Source organism: Myotis lucifugus, unplaced genomic scaffold, assembly GCF_000147115.1.
Source record: "Myotis lucifugus unplaced genomic scaffold, Myoluc2.0 scaffold_68, whole genome shotgun sequence".
Classification (NCBI taxonomy): Eukaryota; Metazoa; Chordata; class Mammalia; order Chiroptera; family Vespertilionidae; genus Myotis; species Myotis lucifugus.
The window spans coordinates 2547765-2563217 of NW_005871116.1; the positions used below are offsets into that span (position 1 = coordinate 2547765).

General features: G+C 41.0%; 1 protein-coding gene across 1 annotated transcript in view; it reads left to right on the forward strand.

The window, feature by feature from the left end:
• The window catches only part of WDR70 (WD repeat domain 70), a 184574-nt gene that overhangs the window by 50403 nt on the left and 118718 nt on the right, over positions 1–15453 (forward strand). Inside the window, exon 9 of the mRNA XM_014457044.1 lies at positions 9319–9395. Coding sequence (XP_014312530.1) covers positions 9319–9395 — 77 coding nt within the window. The remainder of the gene's footprint in view (positions 1–9318; positions 9396–15453) is intronic.

Genomic DNA, 15453 nt, shown 5'->3' on the forward strand with positions numbered 1-15453 from the left:
GCCTCCTACATCTCATGCTTACTGTGGCTCTTGATTGAGTCATTTTCTCTTATGCTTGAATTAATCTTGTGTTTTATAAATGTAGTCTAGCCTAAGTGTGCAGTGTTTATACAGTCTAATAGTAAGGTCTACTAATGCCCTAGGCCCGTGATCAGCAAACTGCGGCTCTCGAGCCACATGCGGCTCTTTGGCCCCTTGAGTGTGGCTCTTCCTAAGCCTTAGGAGTACCCTAATTAAGTTAATAACTATGTACCTAAACTTAAACATATAGTTTAAGTTTAAAAAATTTGGCTCTCAAAAGAAATTTCAATCGTACTGTTGATATTTGGCTCTGTTGATTAATGAGTTTGCCAACCACTGCCCTAGGCCTTCACATTCACTCACCACTCACTCGCAGACTCACCCAGAACAACTTTCAGTCCTGTAAGCTCCATTCATGGTGAGTGCCCAATATAGGTCTACCTTCTTTTATCTCTTATACCGTATTTTTACTGTACTATTTCTATGTTTAGATATACAAACACATGCAATTGTGTTAGAATTGGCTACGGTATTCAGTACAGTCACGTGCTGTACAGGGTTGAGGCCTAGGAGCATTAGGCTAGACCAGTGGTCGGCAAACTGGCCCCTGGAGTGTGGCTCTTCCACTAAATACCACATTGTGGGCGCGCACGTACAGTGTGATTGAAACTTGTGGCCCATGCCACGGGGCCAAAGAGCCGCATGTGGCTCGCAAAGCGCGGTTTGCCGACCACTGGGCTAGACCATATAGCTAGGTGAGGAGTAGGCTGTACCATCTATGCTTGTGGAAGTGCTCTCTATGATGTTCACACAATGATAAAATCACCAGACAGCCATTGCTCACAATGTCTCCCCATTGGTAAGTGGTGCATGACTGCATGACTGAAGTGGAAGAGGACTGGCTCTCCTGCCATTTTAGTGGGACATTTCTCCAGGAGTGTACTTAAGGTATGGAAATTCAAAGCTTTAGAAGGAATGTTGGAGAAAAATGTTTTAAAATGCTTTATTTATATTTGAATAGTACATGTAGTTATTCCAATATCCAGCCACTCTAAAAAATTGCCCTTGTATTTGCAGATGAAATTTATTAGCCATATCCTGTTAATAGTAAATACTGTTTCCTAAGGAGTAAAATATTTTAAACTGTGAGTCTAGGTATATTTTTGTTTATTTAAGCAGTTTTAATGACAAATACAAACTCTGAACAGTGCAGTGATTTGAAGAACATTATGTTTCTTTCCAATTTCTGAATATTTACAGATCTTTTGTCTAATAGAATCTTCCTCACACCAGTTTCTGTTCTTTTGACATATCCCCATCATTTTGGGGGTACTTTCTACATTCTGGCACAACAAAATGTTCCAGGCTCATTTTGTACTTTTCCAGCTTTGATGTTACCCATTCTTCTAGTGATTCATGGCTCCTTTTAACTGGGAATTCTATTTATAAATCAAGATCTGGGCACTAGATATGATCATTGCTGCTGAGGTGTCCTTGCCTCTAGACAATTTCAGAAGACAGAGCTGGAGTGGGGAAGTAAACCAACCAATGAATGAAAATAAACAGAATATACGAAAAATTATAAGTTCACACTGATACATCAAATTCTAATCCAGCTTCCTAGCATTAAACAATTCCATATTTGTATTTCACTTCTCCAACAGTGAGAAACTTGTCCTCCAACATCATCATTGTATTTACTAATTTGTTCAGTGGTATGCTATACAGAAAGTAGCTTCAGAATTGCTGTACCCATAATCCTTATCATAGACAGAATTCAGAATAACCCCTAATATTCCCTACCCCTCCTCTTCAGTGAGGATGTGAACCTGAGTATGATGAAGTACTCCTGTGATTAGGGTGTATGTATGGTACAGCTGACTTTAAAAAAGGAGGATTATCCTCAGTGGATCCACCCTAATCAGGTGAGCCTTTAAAAGGGATTGGCACTCGGCTTGCTGGTGTGGTTCAGTGGTTGAGCGTTGACCTACGAACCAGGAGATCATTGTTCGATTCCCGGTCAGGGTACATGCCCAGTGTGCAGGCTCGGTCCCCAGTGTGGGGCTTGCAGGAGGCAGTCAATCAATGATTCTCTCACATCATTGATGTTTCTATCTCTTCCTCTTCCTTCCTCTCTGAAAAAAAAAAAAAAATCCTATATAATACAAGGCTAATGTGCAAATTGACCTATCAGTGGAATGACCGGTTGCTATGACGAGCACTGACCACCAGGGGGCAGACGCTCAATGCAGGAGCTGCCCTGGTGGTCAGTGCACTCCCACAGGGGGAGCGCTGCTCAGCCAGAAGCTGGGCTCATGGCTGGCAAGCGCAGCAGCAGTGGCGGGAGCCTCTCCCGCCTCTGTAGCAGCGCTAAGGACCCCTCAGGGGATGTCCGACTGCCGGCTTAGGCCTGTTCCCTGTGGGGGGTGGGCCTAAGCCAGCAGGCGGACACCTCCTGAGGGGTCCCGGACTGCGAGGGTGCAGGCCAGGCTGAGGGACCTCTTGCCTCCCAGTGCATGGATGTCGTGCACCGGGCCTCTAATCTAATCTAATAATAGACAAACATGGTAATTGACCGTACCTTCGCTACGCCTCCCATGGGCTAATCAGCGTGATATGCAAATTAACCGCCAACAAAGATGGCGGCTAATTTGCATACTGCAGGCAGATCCCGCTGCACTGCCGCCCGCTTGGGGCGGGCAGCAGCGCGATCCCTAGCTGCTGGCTGCTGCAGTGCGAGATCCTGGCCTGCTGTGTGCAGGGCAGGGCAGGCGGGGCAGGCGGCAGCACAATCTGAGCAGCCGCCCGTCTCAGCGCGGGATCCTGGCCTGCCATCTGCGACCGGGGGAGACGGGGCAGACACTGCAGGATTGGGCGTGCCATCTGCCACCAGGGGAGCGGGCCTAAGCCAGCAGGTGGTTATCTCCCGAGGGGCCCCAGACTGTGAGAGGGCACAGGTTGGGCTGAGGGACCCCCCTCCCCTGCCAGTGCACAAAATTTTGTGCACGGGGCTTCTAGTATATATATATTTAAAAAGGGATTGGCTGTTCCTGGCAAAAGATATTCAAAGTATGGGAGGAATTTGACTGGAGGGATATTCTCTCTTGCTGGCTTTGATGATGAAAACAGAATTGGATGATGAAATTGGAAAAATAGCTTAGGAGATTTCCAGGCAAAATGCTGAAGGTACTACCTGGTTTCTTTTTGCTGCTTGTAATAAACTATGAGAGAAGAAAGATAAATTGAAAGAAGTCTTGTTAAAAGGTAGCCAGGACTAGATGATTTAGTTAATTTTGAGCCTATACAGATGGCAACGATTGTTAAAATGAAGAAACTGCTTCTGCAAGTGGGGTAGAGAGAAAAAGCCAAGGGTGTGCTGCATATATAACCTTTTGCTAAAACCTCAGAAAGATAAACATTAGAGCATTCAGTAACACTAAAGGTTCTTTCTAGAAATTAAGCGTGTGCCTCATAGATATTAAGCAAGCCAGGTGACCTGTAAGAATGGGTATTACTCCTTACCCATTTCAGCAGGAGCCACAGATAAAGAAGGGGTTGTTTTGCAGAGATTTGGGGGCATGGCTTTTGTCTAATTCAGATTCAACAGGAGATTGTCTTTTGCTGGTTTTGAAGATGGAGGAATCCATGCGACATGAAAGGCACACAGCTTCTAGATGCTGAGAGCAGCTCTCAGCAGTCAGACAGCAAGGAAATAGGCATCTTAGTTCCACAACCACAAGACCTTGAATTCTGCCAGAAACCTGAGTGAGCTTGGGATCAGATTCTTCCCAGAGCCTCCAGAAAGGAATGCACCCCTGACATCCCGATTTCAGCCCGCGAGACCCTGAGCAGAGAACCCAACCACGTTGTGTTAAGACTTCTGACCTAAAAAACCGTTTGCTAATAAACTGTAGGTGTTTTAAACTCCAAAGTTTATGGTAATTTGTTGCACAGCAATAGAAAATTAACACAGTTATGCAAAAACAAACAAAAAATAAACACCCATACTAAGTAAAAATGGAAGTTCCTGAGAGGTGGCAGTGATTGTGATCAAGCCCAAGAGCAAGAGTTAGCTTTGAGTGTGAGGAGGGGATGGAGGGAACAGACTGGGCACACATGAAGTTATGTTTAGAGATGGTGAGCCTTAGATAGGAGGTTGATGGTGTCACCATCTCCTGGCAGGGTCACTTCCTACCTTTGTGTTTGCAGATGCTGTGATGAGGCCTTTAGTAGGATACAAAAGACTTAGAATAGCCACTGATGGTTGTGAAAGAAAAATTACTAGAAGAAGTGTGGGAGCATTTAGGGCTATAGAATGTAGACTTGTAGGGACAGTCATTCTGCATATTCGTATGATATTCTTGAGTCTTATTTAGGAGCTTGGGTATTTGAATGGAATACATGATGGGGAGGAAGAAATTATTTCAGAATAAAAGTTGTACATTGTAGGTACAGCAAAAGAACATTCAGGTTTATGCTGAGAGAGAGGTTGAAGTTTAGGATATTGAAAATAAAGAAAGTTAAAGAACTTGAAGATAGGTTGTAGTAAATGGAATGTCTAGAGCCTAGAATATATCAGGTAATAAGTATTTGTTAAATTAACAAATATTGGAAGTTCATGATTTCAGAGAAGGGATCATGTATAGTAATGGAAGACTTAGCCACAGTTGGGGCTGCTGAAGTATCTTAGAAAACATCATTAGACTTGAGTAGATCAAAGAAGAATGAATTTATCTCTTTGATGTGTTCAAATGGATTTTAAAATTGCTCGGGAATTAGAAAGACTTGGACTTCAGAGTCCTTGATTCACAGAAGGAAATGACTAAGAATGTGATGGATTACACAACAGGGTCTGGGAACTAAGGCCTGTGAGCCGAATCCAGCCTGCATCCTGTTTTTGTAAATAAACATTTCATTGGAGCACAGTCACACCCATTTATTTACTACTAGAGGCCCAGTGCATGAAATTTGTGTACGGGTAGGGTTGCTAGGCCTGGCTGGAGATCAGGGCCAATCTGTGGGATGACTGGTGGGGCGATGGGGAGGGCCCCCATTGACACCCACCTTCGCTGGCCTGGGGCCTGCAGGCTGGGGGCAGCTCCTGCGTTGAGTGTCTACCCCGTGGTGGTCAGTGCATGTCATAGTGACTGGTTGTTCTACCATTTGGTCGATTTGTATATTAGGCTTTTATTATATAGGATTGTCTGTGTCTGCTATTGTGCTACAATCATTGAGTTGAGTGGTGCAGTGGGAGAACATGTGGCCAGCAAAGCCTAAAATACTTACTGTCTGGGCTGTTGGAGAAAAAGTTTGCCAACTTGCAAATTAAAACTGAACATTTTCTCCAGCAAGGTGTATTCACATAACATTTTTATTGACAATTTCAAGAGGTTTGGTGATTCCTGAAAGCCTGTAAATGGACTCTGGTTAAGAAGAACTTTTGGATCAAAGCTCATAGTATTGATACCATTATAATAACCTGGTTATTAAAAAACAGGAAAGGAGTAAAGGGCAGACTAGATAATACAGGCATGCCATTTATATGGCTTTGCTAGGAAGCTGCAGTTAACACTCTTTAAGCCTGTTCCCCGCAGATCGCTGGGGGAAGGGACGGGACAATCGGTGCATGCCCAGTAAGGTCTGGGTGCATGGAAAGATGCTCATCTGTCAGTCACACCTGGGAACAAGTCAGTGGCCACTGCAGCATGGGAAGATTTAACATTTAAACTCCTGAACAAAGAAGTTGCTGGCTCTCTTGCCTCTCCTGCTTGCTGCGCTCCTGGGACTCCTGTTGCAGGGGGTGTGCTCCCCTGCATTGGCCCACGTGGCTCACGGCCATGTGGGACCCACACAAAGGACCGCTGGACTAAATCTAGCCTGAGACTACATCAGACCCTGCTCCACCATGGAACAGAAACTCTGGACACTGGCCCGACTTTTGGCTCTGCTGGAGCCTCAGCTGCACCTTTTTCAGGACTGGGTTAAGGACAGTGGGACTTTGCATCCCGAGAAATGTAATTCAACACCAATAAAAACCATTTAGTTCTCCCATGTGAGTCTTAGAAAATTCAACCCCACTCTCACTAGCAATGGAGAAATCCATTTCTCTAGCAGCAGTACATTCCCTACTACATTTCTTCTCTTCATAGGAGCTGCTGTGTTAGTTGGCTTATCATTCCAGAGACATGGGCAGGAGTATTTTGTGGCTCCCAGAGCCTTACTTCATTCATTGACTGTAAATGGTATTGCAGCAGGGCACCTGTTGTTTTTTTTTTGTTTTTTTTAAATATATTTCTTATTTTTGTTAATCCTCACCTGAGGATATTTTTCCATTGATTTTTTTTTTTTTTTTAGAAAGTTTTTTTTTTTTTTTTTTTTTAGAAAGAGTAGAAGGGATGGGGAGATACAGAGCGAGAGAAACATCGATATGAGAGTTGTCAACCGAGGTATGTGCCCTTGACTGGAATTGAACTTGGGACCCTAGTCCACAGGCCGATGCTCTATCCACTGAGCCAAACTGACTAGGGCAGGGCACCTGTTTTTGCAGCTTTTGTCATAGGGGCAACCACAAGAGTCTGGACAGTTTAGTACAGATCAGCACACGTATGTGTGTGTATGTGTGTGTGTGTGTGTGTGCGCGCTCGCGCAGAGGAGGTCAATATTAGTCATGGATCAGTAAAAGTATAGCCTATTATGAGAAACAGATAGATGCTTAATTCTTTCTTCTAGGCTGTTTCCAGTTAAGGATGCTAAATAAAGGAAGGGATTTTTTCCCCCCCGCAGGAGGGCCTGTGTTCAGATAAAAGAGAAAGAAAAACTTGTTTATTTGATGAAAAAGTGTTTTAATCACTGCCTGTTCTTTAATAGGTGTTACTTTAAAATTTTTTCCACTAATGTTAGCCATGGTACTGATTCTGTTTAGATCCATTTAAGAATCCTTAGTTGAACTTCATTTTTGTTATGACTAATCTTGGTCACTGTTTTAACACAAGGGTACTTAACATTCCCGTCGCCTTTGTCATGCTTCTGTCTTTACAAACAAACAACATTCATAGTCTTTTAGATTTTTTCATTTTAACCTACATCAGTGATGAGAGAGAATCATTGATTGGCTGCCTCCTGCACGCCCCCTACTGGGGATCGAGCCCACAACCTGGACATATGCCCTTGATGGAATCAAACCCAGGGCCCTTCAGTCCCCAGGCCGATGCTCTATCCACTGAGCCAAACCAGCTAGAGCGATCCTTGTTAATGAAACACCTCGATAATTCTAGTTGGATTGTGGTGATTTCTTGTGACTCCCAGTATCTGTCTTAATGGCCATCAGGCTATGATTGATGAGAAATGTAATACCAGAAATAATCACGAGACGTCTGCAGATTCTACTTGAATATCCTTTCTGCATTATTTTTTGCAACCAGGTCCTGTTATGATCAACTTGAGTAGTGGAGATCATGATGAGTGTCACCTGCAAAGACTGGTATTAAATGCAGCTCCTTCAGAACAGAAACCAGCAAACACCCTTCAAGTTAAAACACCTGCCTATGAGTTTTTGTTAATTTGCTTTTCTTGTTTGTTCATTTGTTGCTTTTACTTTTTTATCCCACATATGAGTGAAATGATATGGTTCATGACTTTTTCTGTCTGACTTATTTTGTCTAACATTATATTCTCAAGATCCATCCATGTTGTTGCAAATGACAGTATTTCATCATTTCTGATGGCTGAGTAGTATTCCATTGTATTTACTAGTATGTAACATATCTTCTTTATCCAGTCACCTATCGAAGGACACTTTGATTGTTTTCATGTCTTGGACACCATGATTACTGCTGCAATGAACATAGGAGTGCAAATATCTTTGCAAATAAATGTTTTCAAAATTTTCAGGTAGATACCCAGGAGTGGGGTTGCTGAGTCATATGGTAACTCTAGTCTTAATTTTTGAGGAGCCCTCCATACTGTTTTCCATAGCAGCTGTACCAGTTTACATTCTACCAGCAGTGAATGAGTGTTCTTTTTTCTCCACAATCTCTCCAACATTTGTTATTATTTGTCTTGTTGAGAATAGCCATCCTAACAGGTGTGAGGTGGTATCTCATTGTAGCTTTGATTTGCATCCCTTTAATAGTGAAGCTGAGCATCTTTTCATAGATGGTCATTTGTATATCTTCTTGAGAGAAGTGTCTGTTCAGGTCCTCTGCCCATTTTAAAAAAAAGGTTTTTATTGATTTTAGAGAGACAGAGAGAGAGAAAGAGAGAGAGAGAGGTGTGAGAGAGAGAAACATTGATCGGCTGCCTCCCACACGTACCCCAACTGGGAATCGAACTACACCCAGCTCTTTTCCCACATTGGGACCTTCTCGCATACTGGCTTCTTTTCATTCCTTCAATCTCAGGTTACATGCCACTTATTCAAATAAGTTTTGCCTGGCCCTCTATCTACGTAAATATGACCCATCTCTCCCTACTGCAGAAGAGGTTCCACATCTCTGTCCCAGTTTGTATCCTGTAGACTTGAACAGGATGTCAGGAGTTGGCCAGCTGCTGCTTGAGGCATTGTAGGCAGCTTCCTCTAGAGATGGTCTCCAGGCCCACACGTGGGTATTGTAGTTCCAACTTATGGTTTCCGGAGAACCACAGTTAGTTTCCTTCTAAATCATTTAAACACGCACAATTTGCTTCTTGTAGTAGAGCTTTATTTTTTACCCTTTCAGAATAAGAGACCTTACCATTATTACAGTAAAAAAATATTAGGTTCACCCTCGCTGGTTTGGCTCAGTGGATAGAGCGTCGGCCTGTGGACTGAAGGGTCCCGGGTTCAATTCCAGTCAGGGGCACATGCCGGAGTTTTTTACCGCCAACCTCTTGCTTTTGCCTTATTTGAAAATACTTTGTATTCCTTTTAATTCTTTTCCATTGAGAAAAGAATCTTTAAAGAAGGGCCTATTTTATTTCTCTTTCTTTCCTAAAGAGAGGCTGTTATTTCCCCTCTGTTTTCTTCCTTATTAAGCACCTATATGTAAGCACAGTGCTAATTCCTGGGCAGCTGGGGTTTGGTGGGGTGGGGACGAGGGTGTTACACAGTGAATTAAACAAAGTGAAAATAAACAAAGTGAACTAAACAACATATATTTTGAAATAAAATTGAGAAAATAATATCAGTTTGTTATTAAAATAGTGTGCTTTTGAGAGGACTAAAAAGTTTAAGCATATGTCAGTTTCTGGTTGGTTTATAATTTTTTATGTTTGTTAAACATCTTTTTTCCTTAATTAATTAATTTTTTTTTTTTTAAGGGTCACACAGCAATGCTTCATACTGGCTCATGGCATCCCAAAATAAAGGGAGAATTTATGACTTGCTCAAATGATGCGTGAGTATTGTTGATAATTCATCTAATACATTCATATCTTTTAATATTTTAACATTTGTATTCTAACCATCTTGCCAGTAAAGTAGGAGACAGAGTATTAGGAATCCTGATGTTTATATATTCTTGCTCTTACTTTGACTTTAGCTGGCAGTGTAAGGTTTGTTTAAATAAACATTGAAACTATGCAAATGAGAGTTAGTATAAATTCCAGTAGAGTTTATTATGGAGTACAATGGATCAGATGGATGTTATTTTTTTTTTTTAAGGTCATCTAACTAACAGTCAATTGTGCTAAGTCTTCATTATTAATTCTTTTTTAATTAATTAATTAATTAATTTATTTATTTTTTAAATTAAATCTTTATTGTTCAGATTACATTTGTTCCTATTCCCCCCCCCCCCATAATTCCCCTCCTTCCAGTTCCCGCCCCACCCTCCGCCCTCACTCCCCACCCACTGTCCTCATCCATAGGTGCACGATTTTTGTCCAGTCTCTTCCCGAATCTCCCATTCCCCTTCCCCCCCCAAGAATAGTCAGTCCATTCCCTTTCTATGTCCCTGATTCATTATAATCACCAGTTCATTCTGTACATCAGATTATTTATTCACTTGATTCTTAGATTCACTTGTTGATAGATGCATGTTTGTTGTTCACAATTTGTATCTTTACCTTTTTCTTCTTCCTCTTCTTAAAGGATACCGTTCAGCATTTCGTATAATACTGGTTTAGTGGTGATGAACTCCTTTAGCTTTTCCTTATCTGTGAAGCTCTTTATCTGACCTTCAATTCTGAATGATAGCTTTGCTGGATAAAGTAATCTTGGTTGTAGGTTCTTGGTATTCAGCACTTTGAATATTTCTTGCCATTCCCTTCTGGCCTGCAAAGTTTCTGTTGAGAAATCAGCTGACAGTCGTATGGGTATTCCCTTGTAGGTAATTGAGTCTCTTTCTCTTGCTGCTTTTAAGATTCTCTCTTTGTCTTTTGCTCTTGGCATTTTAATTATGATGTGTCTTGGTGTGGTCCTCTTTGGATTCCTTTTGTTTGGGGTTCTCTGCGCTTCTTGGACCTGTAAGTCCATTTCTTTCACCAGGTGGGGGAAGTTTTCTGTCATTATTTCTTCAAATAGGTTTTCAATATCTTGCTGTCTCTCATCTTCTGGCACTCCTATTATTCTGATGTTGGTACGCTTGTAGCTGTCCCAGAGGCTCCTTACACTATCTTCACACTTTCGGATTCTTTTTTCATTTTGCTTTTCCATTTGGGTGTTTTTTGCTTCTTCGCAATTCAAATCTTTGGTTTGATTCTTGTGCTCCTCTGGTCTGCTATTGGGTATAGTATTCTTTATTTCAGTCTATGTATGCTTACTTTCTAGTTTCTTTATCATAGCATCGAGGGTCTCATTAGTTTTCGTGAGGCTCTGCTCAAGTTTATTGCAAGCCCTCAAAATTGCGATTTTTAGCTCCATATCCTCCATTTCTGTCATGTTTTTTTGTCTCCGCATCTTTTATGCTTTCTTGGTGCACCCCCTTGTGGTCTTTGTGCACAGTCTTGTTCTAGTTAAGCCTTAATTGTTGTAGTTAATACTAGAGGGATTTGACCACCAGGCCGACTGGCTGAGAGAATCAGCTGTGTGGAAAACTTCTGTCCTCTGGGGAGGGGCTAATCTAGCCTTTGCCTGAGGCGATCCGGCAAATGGCTCTGCGCAGGGCTTGGGCGGGGCGGGATCAACAGGGCAGGTGGAGGGAGCAGCTATGGCTGCTCTCAGTCTGTCCCCAGGGGCTCCGCCTCTCTGTCCCAGCAACCGCTGCAAACCTCGGAGGGACCGTAGCCAGACAGTCCTGCTTCTCCCGTTTGAGTCTGGGTCCCTAGAGACTCCCCTGGATCTGTAGCCCAGAGTCTGAGACTCCCTCCTGATTGAAAACGACAACCGCGCCCTCAGCCACCAGCCCGCTTTGCGCGCGCACCACCGTACCTTTGTATTTTCCACACTGCGCCTCCTCTGAGCCTCGTAATGCTGTTGTTTTTCCTTCTAGTTGAAGAGTCTCTCCTCAGCCAGCCTTCCTGTGGTTCTGGTTGATGTCCGTTCCGTCTTTTAGTTGTATTTTTGAAGTGGTTGTTTGCGGCAGCAGTCTCCGGTGTTTATGCCGCCATCTTCGATTCTCCTCCAGATGGATGTTATTAAATGGACTCAAATGACTTTGAAATTGTGACTAATAATTTGTTACTTTTTTTGTTTTGTTAATCCTCACCTGAGGATATTTTTTTCCATTGATTTTTAGAGAGAGTGAAAGGGAGGGGGAGAGACAGAGAGAGAGAAATATCTCATTGGTTGCCTCCCACACAAACCCTGACCAGAATCGAACCTGGGACCCTTCAGTCCGCCCACTGAGCCAAACCAGCTAGGGCTAATTTGTTACTTTTTATAGTTAAGACTGATTTTCATCTGAGTCTAATTGCTAATATGTTTCTTGTTTAAATGATTGTTTCTTGGCAGTAATAACCGAAAAAATTGATTAAATGGTTATTAAGATTCTTTTCCATTATATCTGTTGGCCTCAGACTCAAGAATATTACAGGGAATATTTGGGTAGCTTTTCCCTGCATTGTCATATTGTATGATTCACTTTTAGTATTAAGAATAGTTCATAAGAATGTGCTATTTGTAATATTACAGAGAAATTACAACAAAAAATCTTTTTTTCTAGTAATATATATTATTTAATGCAATATATCCAAAATGTTATGATTTCAGCATGCAATTACCCCCATTTGCCCAAAATATTTGTTCCACATACTATAATTTTTACATGATTCTCAGTACTTGAGAAAAAGATTTCTTCAAAACATCATTTTATATTTAAGGGAAAAAATCTAAGATTGAGTTTTTTTTTTTTAAATTTCTTTATTGGTTAAGGTATTACAAATGTGTCCTCATTTCCCATTAACCCCCAACCTCCCCGCCCCCCCCCCCATGCACAACAAAAAATCTTATAAATTAAAAAGCATAGATGGTGTTATTTAGGTGAAACACTCTTAGATTTTAGATATAAAAGAACACTTTTGTTCTTAGGTTATTTTGTCTTTTAGCCTTTTGCTCTCTGATACTTAATATTTGCCTCATTAACTCTCAAAATTGCTCTTCATATTCTTAGATATTTTGTTTTCTGGACTTTATCTTTCAGATAACAGACAAAAGACATAATTTTACTTCCGTAGCACAATCTAAAAATTAACAATCTAAAAGGAACTAAAATTTGGGAATCTATACAGAATATGACTGAAAAAAGATAATATTTCTGAATAAAATTTTTGTTAAATAGAACTATATTAAGTCTTTACTTAATATCCTTGATAAGGTTTTAGAAATTGCAAGTTTAAGTAAAATGAAGTATAATGAAACAAATTTTACCATAGCTTAAATGATATAAACAAGTGTTCAAGCCTGGCCGGTGGGACTCAGCAGTTGAGTGTCGACCCAGGAACCAAGAGGTCACTGGCTGGATTCCTGGTCAGGGCACATGCCTGAGTTGCAGGCTCCATCCCCAGTAGGGGGCATGCAGAAGGCAGCCGATGGATGATGTTTCTCTCTCATCGATATTTCTCTCTATCACTATCCCTTCCTCTCTCTCTATCACTAAAAAAAAAATAAAAAATAAAAATATCTTAAAACTAAACACAAACCAATGAGCTTGCTTTAAAAAAAAAAAAAGAGTTCAGTTCTTATGCCATATTTTGGTCACAAAAACTTCTACATAAAGACCCAAAACCCTTCTAATATTAAATATTGAAATAAATGTGAGCTATACACACATTTAAGAAAGATTAATAAAAACAATTAAGAATTCTTTTCTAATCTGCTTATTTCGGTTCAGGGTCGAGGGTGGCTGGAGCCAATCAGCAGCTCAGGGCGCAAGGCAGGACCCACCCTGAACAGGACTCCCTTCCATCACAGGGCGCACTCACACTCACACTCACTCAGACTGGGCCGATGACACACGCCACTTACCTTACCTGCACACCTTTGGGGTGTGGATGGAAACGAGTCCCTGGAGACAGCACATGCAGATGTGGGGAAATGGTGCAAACTCCACACAGACAGTGGGTCAGTGCTAGTCATCCCCTCCCCCATTCATGTTATAAGAAAACAACTTAGAACAAAATGATGTTATTCGAGGACTTGCTGTATCTAGCTTCATTTCTTTTTAGCTTTGTCTTATCATCTGTCCAAATAAATTATGTACGTTTAAAGTGATATTCCAAACTTCAGCATTAGAAAATCAAATTTAGCAGTTAATCTAAATTAATAATATCCTATGGCCAAGTAAGGTTTATATTAGGAATTCAAGGATATTTAACAGTTAGGACATTTTACCAACAAGAAATTTTCAATATAATTCATCTTTTAACAAATGAAAGGCAAAAAATCAATTGATTTTATAATATGATAAAATTGACATTTGATAAAATTTAGTAGTCTTTACCAATAAAAGTTCTAAGTAAAATAGAACTAGGAAGAAATTACTGAATCCTGATGAAAACTATCAAAATTTAAAATATTGTATTACATATTGGAGTATTGAAGCTACTTGCATTTAAATAAGAAACAAGACAGGAATGCCCACAATTATTTAGAGACTTTATACAGTGTAGTAAAGTAAGAAAATAAGTAAATTGGTATTACTCTTGGAAGAGAGCAAACATACTGTTAAAAAAAAGCACAGAGGATCCAGGCTATTCTGGTTAAAAACGTAAGCTGAATAAAGCAACTGAAAACAATTTCTTGTCTTCAGAACTATTTAAGGATCTCACAATTTTATGAGCTCTACAGAAGCTTTCCCCAAAGTGGCTTCCAGGATATGTAAATTAGTGGTTCGAAAAAGGCATCCCAAGGTCAGATAAATTTGAGAAACTTTGAATGTTATATTCCCAGGCCAGTGAGCCACAACAAACATTTAAATGGCTTTGGATAGGTTGTAAAGAAACTTATTTAACTTTGTTACTCCTTTAAGCAACAGTTGGGGTAAAGTTCTAAACTAAAGCATGACATCACTTTACTGGGTATAAAATTTAGTTTATCCCATTCCTTGAAAGAGCAGTTCTTTAGTTCCCTGCCCAGATCACTGACTTATTAGTCTATTGTACCTTTGAAAATGTGCTCCACTTTCTGTTTACACTATAGAAATGGGCTTCCTTTGTCCATAGTGACAATCAGAGGGCCTTAACCATAGACCCCCATTATACATAATCTTTACACCTGTTAGAGAAATATGCCACTAATAAATTCAGGTCATTTGATTGACTTTTTCTTGGCCTTTGACTCTGAAGGCAATAATTAGAAATGTGCTAAGCTGTGGGAAACCATTCCAGATACCTAGTTCAGTCAACAGATAGAGTGTTCTCATTATGTACCAGGTACACTGTAATCCAAGTCCCTGCCTGCATGGGGCTTACCTTCCAGTAGAGGTGATTGCTGGAGCAGACAGGTACAGATTACATTAACACACCAATATGGTTTTGTGTAGTAATAAGTGTAAAGAATTAAGTAAAAGGATAGAGGAAGAACAGAAGGCTATTATGGCTGACAATTGGGGAAATTTGAAAATTAGGTGATAAGACAGACTCATGGCAAAAATGGCCACAATTCTTCATCTTTCCTTGTATCCATGCCCTTTGCAGTGTGACTTTATAGCTACTCCCATTAAGAGCTGGAGTCTCTTTATCCACCCCATGAATCTGGACTGGCCAGCAGAAGGTGGAAAGATGGCAGCATGCCATTTCTGAGCAGAGGCTTGTTGGGAGTTCCTGTGTGCTTCCTCTCCCTGTGAACTTGCATCACTGTCTCATCGAGCTGTAGCTACCCTGCTGAGGAAGGAAAGGTGTGGTGGAGGAGGATTCTCTTGCCCTACCTGAAGCCGTATTAGATCAGCTTATACTCAGCCACCTCCTAAACTTGGAGAGTCACAGTGCCAAAGACTAAATATACTAAACATCCTGAGAAATATATTCACACCCAGCTGGTGTGGCTTAGTGGTTGAGCATTGACTATGAACCAGGAGG